At 34.1% G+C, this 13,529-nt stretch overlaps 1 protein-coding gene across 1 annotated transcript; it reads right to left on the bottom strand.

Moving 5' to 3' along the window:
- Nucleotides 1-178: 178 nt before the first annotated feature.
- Nucleotides 179-12,198, bottom strand: LOC135615529 (SAGA-associated factor 29 homolog A-like). The gene is made up of 9 exons (XM_065114166.1): nt 11,861-12,198; nt 11,178-11,259; nt 9,493-9,569; nt 8,549-8,664; nt 6,208-6,293; nt 4,441-4,491; nt 2,551-2,704; nt 1,308-1,321; nt 179-618 (listed from the first exon to the last, which is right to left on the bottom strand). Exons 1-9 carry the CDS (start codon nt 11,976-11,978, stop codon nt 516-518), a joined length of 801 nt encoding a protein of 266 aa, XP_064970238.1. The 5' UTR covers nt 11,979-12,198; the 3' UTR covers nt 179-515.
- Nucleotides 12,199-13,529: the final 1,331 nt, after the last annotated feature.

Raw genomic sequence — 13,529 nt, 5'->3', positions numbered from 1 at the left:
ATAATAAAAAATATAAATAAGTCAATTCAAAAACACTATAATCTGACTAAGGCCTTAAGGTTAATTCAGATGAATAATTTGAGGAAGATGAATACAATGTCAATACGAAGCACAAAGATCAAAGTAACAATGGTGTAATATGGATACTAAGTTCTTTGATCCCAAAGAATTCAAGGACTTCAAAAATAAAGTGATGACATTATCTCCATATTAATACCATCATGGCGCCACAGAAATATCATTTATACCAAGTACTCAATATATATTCACAAATTTCTCACTGTCATCAACAAATTACATCATTCTACAACAATTTAGCATAGTCCATCTTGATGATCGTAAAAGGCCGTAATAACAATTATGATATACATGTGAATGTATTTGATAAGCATCAAGATCAAGCATATATATACTATGTTACACTACCATCACAACTGCACTACCAAGAGCCTCAGAAGGAAGGTTGTGTCTTAGTACTAGGTTTATAGACTAAGAAATAACTGCTCAATCTAGTTTCATTGCCGATGTCCATCTGGAAGTGGAACAACTTTGTAGAAGTGTACGTTTCTTTGTGGTAAGGACCCATCTTCTTCGTCATCATCGAACTCGAGAAGGTAACTAGCAAAAACAAGAAATCAAACACCAGTCAACATCCTTAAGTTTTGAAGTTATCAGAAGTCCTAAACCAATGCAGAGTTTAAAAGTTGCAAGTGGCCTTGATCAATTTAGAGCAACTATACTGTGTCATTTTTTAAAAGAGAGGGCTCCTGTGGCATATGTTGTGCTCTTAACAACTACTGCTGATCCACAAGATAGGAGGATGAGCGAATGCCAGATTGAACAACAAACAATATAATGAAAGATCCAACAGTAAGCAGAACGTAGACTATGGAACGTAATTGTTTGAAGTTGAACCACACTGTAAAAGATACAATGACAGGCACTTAGGGACAGGCCACATGGATTCTTTTCAGCCATTGGTTTCTGTTTAGGGCAAAATCACCAAATTCTTGTTAGACGTAAATAGAAAAAATAAAAAATGTGCAGCTGCAATTTGGCAATCATAACGGAGTAATTGGAAAGGTGATAACCACTTGAAATGTTATATTACTGTAAGTACCCGCATATTGGTAACTAAGTGATATTACTCACAAGATGCATGACCATGAGTTGATTTTTTTAATCTTATTTTTCCTGCCCAATGTTACATATGTTATATAAACTAGCAAATCACGCAGGTTAAAGCAAATAACAACTGCAGATATCTGTATGAGAAAGGGAATGACACTACAGGATAGCTGACTTACTCATCAGATTTTCTCTGGAAGTTTCCAGCCAGAAGGGAAACCATAATAGAAAAGATAAGTTATAGTCAGTATGTTGCAGCAAATATCATAAATTTGGGAAAATTAGAGAATAATATCTTGCCCATAAACATCTTAAATTAAATATGAAATGAATAAGCTGTGAACATGTTATGGTGTTATACAACAGATGGAAATAACATCTAATAGCTAACTGAAGATTGAACAAAAATTTCTGCTCATCTATCAGGAAATATGTATTGTTAATTTTCTGAGTATTTTCATTAGAAGACACTAGGAAGCATACTTTACTTATAACACACTTATAAGATAGTAAAACTTATTCCAATCCATGCCAAGAAACAAAGTGCTGTGTAAGAAAAATCATTGTTACCATAAAAGACATAATTTAGTTTGCCTTTAATCCCTGGAATTTATTACTGGAAGTAAGTGCATCTTCTTTCTTTTTTCAGCCATAATACCAAATTATTAGGTCAGTAGTCTCCATATGTTGCACCATCCTTATTACTGAAAACTTACACCGTTTAGTTTTGTTGAAGCATTTTTGTTTTATAAGAAATAAATATCTAATGGAAATGGATTATGAATTCCTTGTTAGAGAGGATAAGACAGCAATAAAAAAAAGACTTATTTTCTCAATATGAGGATGAATATAGTTTCATGGGAAAATAAAATTGTATGTTTATATATATTAGGATCAGCAATCAAATGAACCCTCTCTGCTGCCTAATTGTTGTTCATGTTTTTACTGTTCATGTTGAAGGTGACAAATTTAGAAAGGAGTATATATATTCATACACACACACACACTCCCCAACCATCTAACAGGCATATTTTATTTACGTATGCGGAACACCAGGTATGGCAAATGGTCCAGACAGATGCTAGTGAAATTTATGATGAAAATATCTGAAGAGGTAGCTCTCACTGTCAAATTAATGGACTTCTTTGATTAAATAACTATAAAATAGAGTGGTAATGGCAAAGATTGCTTTACTGCATGAAGGCATGCTGATACCTTTCTGACATGGTACAATCCGATACTGTGCCAGTCAGCATGCCTTTGTGCCAACCAGCATAGGCCATGAAAAAGGCCTACAAATACATTAGTACCTTTTGCATGGGTTAGTGTCATGCCAATTCTTTTCATTAGTTTCCAACCAAGCTGACACATGCCAATCAATATAACAGTCCTTGCTAACAGGGAAACTACTGGATAATTTACCTTGCGGTGAGAATTGACCACAGTTGCCTTATACAAAGCTGTAGTTCCAGGATAGACCGCCAAGACATGTCTGCCTGGTGGGAAATCTGGTGCACTAGAAGGATCATTTTTCTTTGGAAAAGGAATAATGTGTGACATAGGCAGCTTGTACTTCCTGAAATGGAGTAAAGAAATACATCAGAAAGACATTGGTCAATCTTCATTAATCTATTATGTCAAGCAATCGTTCAAAATACCATAATCATATCTATTAGGTCTATCCTAACTGCTTGTTTTCAGTTAATTATTGCAGGCTTCCTCAATGCAATGATGAATTCAGTAACTACAAAAAACCATACAATGAGAGATTTTCATTACTCTTCCAGAGAGCTGAAAGAAAACAAAGCCAGATGGCTAACAGTTAAACACTACAAGTGCATCAATGACTCAAGAAAGTGTGGTTCTCCATACAACTTGTCACATAAAAGTTTAAATCTAAGAACTCTCACTATGCCTTTACAAGGGAAAAAGAAGAGTTTGTACATTTTCAGAAAGATAGATCTACAAGTTAAAATTATAATTTTATGAAAGAAGGCACACAATATCTGTAGAAGCAGGAGATGAGGACCAGATAATTCAATGAATGAAAAGGTTTTTCAAACACAAATGAACAGAGAAATTCATTGTTATAGCAGCCAATGTTCAGGATGGCCTATTGAAGGTACAACCGGAAAGTTAAAAACATAACAGTAGATATTGATTAGAGCAAAACAAAAACAAAAGAGTTGCTACCAAGCAAAAAGAATCATTTAATCATTGTTCAAGATTTAGTTTCAAAGAGTGAGAACAAATAATAAGTTTGAATTAGTATTATGAATTAAAGTGGATGGAAAAACAAACACATACTAATATTTTCAAGGTAAATAATGTAAATTTTAGGAGTAAAAAATCATCCTTCTATTAAATAGAAAAAAATGCAGAAGACAGAAAATATGCGGCTTATGCAAATTAGTGAGGCAATTGTTCCAATCTTTGATAAATTTGGAGCCTACAAGCTAGGTTTCACTTACTGGCCTTATAAAAACAACCTTACTCCAGGGTATTATGGTCATTCAGGACCTTGGACAATAGAATAAACCAGGTAAAATTGAGTTGAACATCTTTTTTTGATAAAAACCAACTCGAACAGGCGGTCCTTACAGTTCAACGGCCAGTGATTATTTCTTGCAGTGACATTGAGATTAGGGCATTTTTCACCAGTACACATGTTAATAATAGATTTCCGGTATTGTGGGTTGCAGATAGTATCAAGTATGCATGTTTTATTTTAAAATATTACAAGAATATAACATAACATTATATGGCACCAGTTTCATTTCTCGCTCTGAGTATCCCGAGATCATACTTAGGAAAAAATAATAATAATATCAGGCTTCTTTTATAGTTCCAATTCTTTTAGTTGCCCTGTACATGGATGACTTATAATGACCAAACTCGACATGTGGAGTAAGAACTCATAATAAATACTGAATTGTACTGATCTTATAGTTAGTCACTTTCTTTTATCACTCTATCAGACTAACACATAACTATGTGCTTAATTAGTCACTGCACAGACCAGAGAGACAATATGGAAATTCAAATTTAAATATAAAATTGTATATGTTGTTTGGGCAAGAAATGCAGACATCTGTTGATGAGTGGTGTCTCAAACACTCTTCCCGCAATATCTAGCATAAACATGTGTATGCACATGAAAATAGAATCGTTTGTCATTTTCTTCCAAGAAAAAAACTTAGAAGTTCCAAATCACTCAAAGATTTCTCACGAAGTGGAGTATGATCTAGCATTCTGTAGTTATCTCAATTAATTTTCCATATTTAATAAAATCTGTGAAATAGAAGACACTACCTTTGTGCACTTTCTTCATCGTCACCAGGTTCCTCATCAAAAACTTCAAATCTGCATGTTTTATAAGACAAGAAATTAAGGATCAAAAATAATTTCCACATAAGTTGATATCCAGAGTTGGACTAAGATAAAGCTCTACTAATGACTATAATCAAAAACATATTAGCGGGTAATAGTGAATCTATCACCAAGGATGAACATCTGATATAAGCATCTAAAAGTTTGCATATTGAAAAATAATCATAGGCATGAACACAATGTACATATAAGAACAATAAAAGGCATCCTAGAGGTGAAGCACAACAAATTGGAAAGAGAAAAGAGCTAAAAAGCTTCTTAGTAAAATTAACTAGAATAAATATCGCAATACCTTAAGGACATCTGGCAAACAAGAAATCAAAGTGATATCATTTTTGATGCATGGTGAGGTCTTCTGGCAAACAGCTTTTGTGTGACAACAGTTGTGGATACATGACAGTTTGTTAGGCTCCAGAAAGACAAATTTATACAACAAATTTTATGGGTCTGTACAGCAAGTTGAGGCTAATACTACAAATCAACATTAAGTAGAAACCATAATGGACTCTTAGATTTGTTTGCTTTAATCTATAGCACTCTATCATTACGATGAAGATTGCTAAAGCTATTCGTGTTCGATATGAGACGTCAAACGAGTAGTACATAAACATGACCATGGACTATCATTGCATGTCTAGGTATTGGAGGAACAAGGTCTCCTCTCAACTAAATGAAACAGATGCATTTGGACTACCAAATAAAGACATTTGTCTCAATCTTTTTGAAACATGACTGAAGAGCATTTTATTTGTTAAAATATGCATGAACCAAGGAGATTGTTCTAGAATATGAATGTTGACCATTTTGATTACGTGCATGAGAATTTGCTGAAACATTGAACAAGAAGCTTAAGAATAAGATGTTATTGCATTTCAAATGATGTTTGCTTATAATACCAAGGCCAATTTGTGTGCCAGCAATGCGCACAAGAGCACTAAAGTTGAAAAACCCAGTTCTGGAAATCAATACTGTCAGCATGAAATGTTTCACCCAACACTTATTTTAAGTGCAATGCAGTGTGGCACTGACCAGCAAGCATGATAGGTGCAGTATTTAAACTATGTGGACTACCAACCAGCACAAACATGCTACATGAGAATTTAATGTTCTAATCCCAGACATTAGACTTCTTTGAATATGCTTATGAGTTAAGCTGAAGCTTAGTCAGAAGAAGTATCCACTTTATGGCACAAAAAAGTCCACCAGTGTATTTTGTTTGTAGAAGACTTTATGAACAAATAACCAACCAATAAGGTCAATGATTTTTGGATAAAAAGAGAACCCAAACAAGACAAAGCATCAGAGCTTAACTTATTGCATATATTTGCTAAGTAACAAAATTTCATGGATACTCCCAATAGCATTTGAATTTCCATCCTTCAAGAAGAAATACATCAATATCTACCATATAAAAAGATAACCTCATTGCATACTCTTGCGACTGGTTCATAATTGACCATGTTCCATTTGTTATTTTATTTGGTATAAAACTAAGCTATTTTAATTTTTAAAGCACAAAGCAATGAAGTTAGCATTAGGCCTCTTCCTTCCCAGTCCAGTCTGCTTTATATAACTCATTAAAGCACATTACACTATGTAAAGAATATGGAATTCAGAATGTAACAAAAGTTCAATTAAATAATCTGGTTAACAATCAAGCTAATACAATGTAAGATGCAGAAGGCTTACTCCTTTGTATCCTTGTCAAAATTTATAACTTTCACAATAAACCACTCATCTTTTTCAGCATCATCAGATGAGACCCTAGCTGCCACCTGAAAAATAAAAAGTGCTTCCAGAGATACTAAAATTGAATAATGTTATTAAAATTCATAAAATAATTGAATGAAAGTTGATTAACCAGAAATATGTCTCTTTTGAGCACTTGTCCATAATAGAAATAATCATTGAAGAGGAGTGACTTAAGTCATAAAGCAGAGAAGCCTATGTGCATGACATAACAAAAAAGCATTAAAAGATTTCTCCAGTTCTTGCTAAAGAACATCTAATTCATTTCAAAAAAGTTTAATCTTATAAAACATTTTCTCACCTTCCTACAGGAAAAAAATTACCTTAGACCCTTCCAATATTTTCTTTGCACAAAATGTTATTAAGAACAAGCTAACTAACAGATGCTACGTCAGTTTTACACTATTTTAGACAGGCATTTTAATGTCAGTTTGGCTTTTAGCTCTATCAGACAAGAACCCAGAATGTCAAACTTGCTCCAGCTGGTCTAAGACTGATCATCCTCCACCTTGCTGCTTGTTCTAACCCGGCTCTTTGTTATTTTTCATCTTGACTTGACAGCAAAATCTAGGAGCATATCTCCTCCATGAAAACCAAATTCCTTGCAGATTTTTTAACTGAAACTGTTAAAGTAAATTATTAGCTTTCTCTTATGACACTGGCCAATCAATGCTTTCAGAAAATGAAAAAGAGGATTAGTTATATGTGCTCATTGCATAAGGTACAAAACAGTCATGGTTAACATATTCCCAAGCAAGGTCTGTCATACCGAAGCATACCGCCCGTACCGGGTGGTACGTACCGGTCCGATAAGTTACCGGTACGCGGACCGCCCGGTACCGCTACAGTGTTACAGTAGTACTGTAGCACTGTTACAATATGAAAAAAAATATAAAATTATTCGATACGCCAGGATGTACCGCTTGGTATGCCCTGATATACCACCCGGTACACCGGTACCATACCATACCGAGCTCGGGTCGAAATACCGGTACGGTACGATACGGCGAACCTTGTTCCTAAGAACAAGAATCAAGTCTCTGGACCCGTATTACACTCACATTTACCATACTTATCATCTTTTGTCAATCATCTGTTATCAAAACAGATCTCTAGTGGCTTTAGACAGGCAAGGTTTAACCATACATCGCATGTCAGCATGGTAAATAGCAGCCTCAACAGCCACATGCCAATATCTATGTTCCTATGCAATTCATTCTATGTACGAGTCATCACTCACTTTTCCCACTGGTTAAGTTCCTGGAAAGCCAAATTCTTGCATCAAATATCTTTAATCACATATATTTGCATCTTATGGATTTTGCTGTTCTGTGCTTATACAGAACACAATTTGATCTTCTCTGGTCAACTGCTATAACTTAAACTGCTACTAAGAAAAATTCAAGAACAAAACACAGTTGCATCTTGCCTAAGAATTCCACAAGGAACAAGCTAGCCCTCCTGAAACTTCTCGAGAAAATTTCATTCATGCACATGATTTCAGATCATAAATGTGATTCTTTACCAGGCTCTAGCAAGATCATTTACATGATCAAGCACAAATTTGTCATGTCTGAAACTAACTAGATATTCAGCATCAGCAGCACTTATACTATTCAAACTTGGACAACAGTATTCAGGAAAAACAGGATTAAATTTAGTTTAAATACATATCCACTTCTTTTATCTGTTTGGTCCATATCAGTATACAGAACTTGAACACTAGAGAAATACTCGGCAACAGGTCAAGTTTTTCCTGAGTCCAGACCAGAATTTTACTAAAGAATATGCATATATTTAAAAACCTGCATCGTATCTTGATTTCCTTCCAAAATATACACGTTAAACACCACTTCCATACTCAAGGGGTTGCTAGATTTGAGCTTTTACTTGTAAGTGGCAAGCCATACTCAATTAAGCATATATGAGTTCACTGTTGGTACTCATGTTTAACCAAGTCTTGACAATTTCACTACATCACTGAGTAAGCATCAGTTTATCAATTAATATTTTTCTTGGAGTGAACCTAAATTTATTCACCATACTGCAGCCCATAATTTGGCCTTTACACAGAGATTTCAGTGTCTTTTAGTTGGTGCAAACAACCATATGTTCTTCCATGACTAACCACCTAGAATTTCTCAAGTGACCACAAGAACTCTGAAACATAAGAGATGAGCTAAATCAAAGAACTTATGTGAAGCAGATTATTCCCAGAAAGAGGTCAGCAATGATATAGACCATCTTATATACAGTACCAATAGAGGTCTAGCATGTGTACCTGTTCACCCTTCAGGTTAGCAGCATGCTCAAGTTGGCTTCTCATAGATGCAGTAGGAGGAAATCTTGCAATATCTGAATCGGACTTCATCCGCTTCTTTTTCTGCTCACTTACTTCTGCAGTGAATCATCATCAACTTGACTAATAAAAATAAACAGAAACAAAATGCTTATGTAGTAAGATTTGAGCATGAAATTATAGTGTTAGTAATAGTAATCTTTTGAGTTTCAATGATAATTTTGTCAATGATATTCTCAGAATAAAAGTTTCCTATCCAACCATCAAACATATTCAAAATAAGAATCAATAAACCGAAAGATTTGTCAACCACACATGGGTTCACAATCCAAGGATTATGTCACTCTTCGTATGTAATGAAATACAACAGAAAAAGTTCTTACTGTCCAATAAATCATGGAACAAGACTAAATGATCACATATGTAATCTTATGTTTTTCTGGAGCAGTATACACAAGAAAAAGGAAGCACAGGTAATAAGCCAACAGGAGACGGCAGCAATTTACTGTCAAACAAAGTCATTTTGGTTGGCCATTTCAAAGACATCATATATATGTAATGGACAATTTCTCTATAACCAAGAAAAACTAAAGTAGCAAAAATATTAACTTGACATTTAAAGATACTAGAAGAGATGTTTAGCTATCTGACAGTAAAAATATCACCATAGCCTTAAACTCAAACTACTAAAACAAAACAAAAATTGAATCAAACTTGGACAAAGTTGCAATTATCGTAAGGAACCAACAATCTGCAAATTATATTTACAGGTCATTTTGTGAAGCTGCATTAGATGGCAAGATAACATCCTGCCTAGACCCTCAAAATTTAAAGTGGAACTTTCGATAAGCTTAACCGATACCAAGAAAAAAGTGAAACACAATAAACTAACTAAAACAGGAAAACCTGAAATATGTTGTCCTTACCGATTTTTTTCCTTTGCGCAGCTGAAAGTCCAGATTGTAGTAAAGCATCAAGCTGACTCATCAATGCATTTGAAGCACTAAAGCATGAAATTATATAAAAATGTCAGATCAAAGAAATATTGAGAATATTACAACCAACCACCACAATTTTAAAAATAATGCAACATGTACTACATAGATAATCTTGTTGTCCTGACATAATAGAATGTGCATATACCCTTAAACGAACTATAAGGGTGGCAGCTTCTGAAAAGAAGCTCCCTTAAGAGTCCCCTTATATTCACATGATATTATAGCAGCTGACCTTCCAATAGTATTTATTTGTTTATATTGATGATTCCACTCTTTTCAGTTGATGATGTAGGACCAACCAATAATGCCTACATGTTCCATGGGGCCTATTCGCAGATGACAAAAATTCCGATTGCAATAGAAAACAGCCAAGAACTTTAAGGAAACATGTTTTATGAGACATGTTTCATAAGAAGAATAAAGAAAGAAAATAAAAGTAATAGCATAGAAAGTTGCCTTATGACAGAAAGTTCTTTGAGCAACGACAAATGTACCTTCTCTTTAGTTACCAGTCATAAAATTACACCTTTCATAGAAAAATATCTCCCCTTTACATAACTAGAATCAAGCACGTCAAATTTTTAAATTTCAAACTAATGCAAACTCCTGAGAAGTGAAGGAAAAAGGTTTGCCTATCCTAAACCTGACCTTTCAACAATAGCCCAAATATATGCACTACGAACAAAGACATAATCATATAACAAATAAATCTAAATTATTTTATTGGCAGCAGTTTGCATCTGCCAAACAGAAGCTCAATCTTGAAATTTTTTAAACATCATCAAACACTCAGCAACTGCTCTTATGAAATATGATTATATGAAGTAGCACATAAGCATATATTCTGGTTTGTCCTTGTGATGATTCTGTGGTTGAATTGTTCTGATTCAGTATGCTTGGTATTTACATATGTATTTTTAGGCAATACCAGAAGGCAGGTGTTTAAAATGAGAATGTCAATTGTCCTCTATTTTAAGTGTATGCTCAAGATACTCATTAGGTGTGATTTGAGAATACAAAATTGAACAAAAAAATGATAAAATTGTAGTGATTTGTTTGAAGTGTTTAATGGAAAAATCCCCCCAAAAAAGAAACATACATGCACAAAATTCTCACCATTTTGCACTAATTAGCACATTTAACGACTAGGGCTTGAATGAAAGTCTTCAAATTAATCTTTATAAAGAAAAAACAATAGGAAGAGAATGAATCAATTAAAATTTTCAATTCCATCATATGTTCTTCTATGTAACGCAGCTGAAGGCTCATTTGTACAATGCGACAAATAGATAAAGAAAAGGGTTCATCTACATCCAGAAACAACAGAAGTCATGTTCAGAATCATTTTCTTCAACAACGAAACAACATCAATCAACAAGCACAAGCAGCAAAATGCATGCGTAAGGCATTCTCATAAAAATGCTAAATATTAGCAGATGTTTCCATGATTAAAAGAACTTTGTCATTAATTAAACTTCGAAAAACCAACGTGATGCTGAAAAAAATTATACTCAAAAGTTTTAGATGAACTATCCATTTACATGCACAACAGTACAACCTTTTGGTAAATAAAAATTGATATGGAATTTGAAAGTTTCGTTCTTGGTGTATACCTGACTTCATTTTCAGACAACTCTTTGGCCTGACAATACAGTTGTCTGAGCTTGATTAATATGGCATCCGATGCCTCCAGAGCTAGATACATCACAGATAGAAACATCAAAACATCTAGGAACAGAGAAGATATGTACCACACCAACAACTATATAACCACATCGAAACAATGATAGTGACAGCAAGTTAACAGGACAAATCTAATAACTAATACGAAAAAGTGGACTAAAGTGCACAAATTCAGTGTTCGCAAGGCATTATTTTATCAACTTATAGAAGTTTGCGGACCGTGTAGATCATGCCAAAAATGCAATACTCGGAACTCCTATCAGCAAATTTGTTAATTTATAGGCAATACCTGCTTCAGATCATGCTTCAGTAAACAATTTGTACTCTTTCCAGTAAAAACAAAAAAGAAACGAGAGGAATTGACATTTGCCATATGCGCTCTAGCGAGACCGAAGGCTTTCATCCCCCAGATGTTGCAGTGTGCAAAACACGACAGGCAAACCTCAACACAACGCCTTGTGGAAGAGAAGCAAGACAAGAATCAAGGCAGAAAGCAACAGAAATCAACAATGGCTCGAAAGGAGACGCAGCACTAACAACTCAAGAAGCAAAATGCTGTTTTTGTTGTTGCTATTGTGAAAGGGGGCGAAGAGAAGGATAGGGGGTGAAGTACTGGATTGTAGCTTCTTGTGGATCTTGTTGATCTCCTGGTGGACCTCCTCCTGTTCCTTGCGGAGCTGGTCCAGCTCCTTGGACTTGTCCAGCAGCACGCTGATCTCGATTCCCGACATCCCTCCCGCCCTCCGCTTGTGCTGCCCGGCCCGATCGATGCCGAAACGAGGGTTTGGTGAGCCAGAACCCCACGCTCGATGCGCACGCGACGCGATCCCAAAAGCAGCTGCGGGTTTATTTTGGGTGTCCGCGCGGTGTCAACGACTGCTCGCCGGCACGATGCGATGCGATGCGACGCGAAGGCCGAGATGGGCTTCCGAAAGGTCGCGGTGCTCCACAACCCCACGGCTGTCCCTCTGACAGCGCAATTCAGGGAAATCTTCCGACAGTGGACCCTAAAAGTAGTGGGGCCCCTGGTGACGTGGGTAAAATTCATCACAGCAGTGGACATCAAACCTGTAGCCTGCCTCGGCTGGCACAGCGGAGCAACCCCGAGCAGCGTGTTCGTTTCGGCTGGGTCGAGAGTGGAAGAAAGCCCAAATTCATGTCGTCGTCAGCCAATTTGCGAACGATTCGATCATCACATCGTGAACATTATATATAAATAAATATATATATATATATATGTATATATGTATATATGTATGTATATATGTATATATGTATGTATGTATATATATATGTATGTATGTATATATATATATGTGTATATATATATGTATATATGTATGTATGTATATATATATATATGTATGTATATATGTATATATGTATATATATATGTATGTATATATGTATATATGTATGTATGTATATATATATATATGTATGTATATATGTATATATGTATATATATATATGTATGTATTATATATATATATATGTATGTATATATATATGTGTATATATGTATATATATATATATGTATACATGTATATGTATATGTATATATGTATACATATATATATACACATATATATAGATATATATATACATATATATATATATATACATATATATATATATACATATATATATATATACATATATATATATATACATATATATATATATACATATATATATATATACATATATATATATATACATATATATATATATACATATAATGGATACTATATTGGAAAACGATTCAAGCTGCAAAATTCATGAAATGTTTTTTTACTATATTGTAACATTTTTTTGAGTTTAAAATATCTCTACAATTACATTGAAGGATTTAGAGGAAGTCAAAATTTTGGAGGTGGAGAGTGACCTACCATTGATACTCTATTTTGTGCTCTAAAGAGTAAGGGTTTTATTGCACTAGAATTGTGAAGTAATTTAAATAGTTTCTACATTTGGAAAAAAAATATTAATATCATGCACAATGAATGTTAATAAAGGATTGGAGTATATTTTGTTGTTAGGATCAAAATTACATTCCACACTCAATTTTGTCTCATGTTTTATTTATGATTAGATTGCTTTATCATCATTACTTTGAGCATATATATATATATATATATATATATATATATATATATATATATTAGCTCACATGATTTGGGTCAACAAGTAGGTTCATGACATTGTGTAATAGATGAGAGAAAATATTCTAAAAATTGGCTTACAGATTCATGATCTATAATTTATTTAAGAATAATTT

The sequence above is a fragment of the Musa acuminata genome, chromosome BXJ2-6 (assembly GCF_036884655.1).
Source record: "Musa acuminata AAA Group cultivar baxijiao chromosome BXJ2-6, Cavendish_Baxijiao_AAA, whole genome shotgun sequence".
Taxonomy (NCBI): Eukaryota; Viridiplantae; Streptophyta; class Magnoliopsida; order Zingiberales; family Musaceae; genus Musa; species Musa acuminata.
The sequence above is the reverse complement of the archived record's forward strand: the minus strand, read 5'-3'. Positions and strand labels throughout refer to the sequence as shown.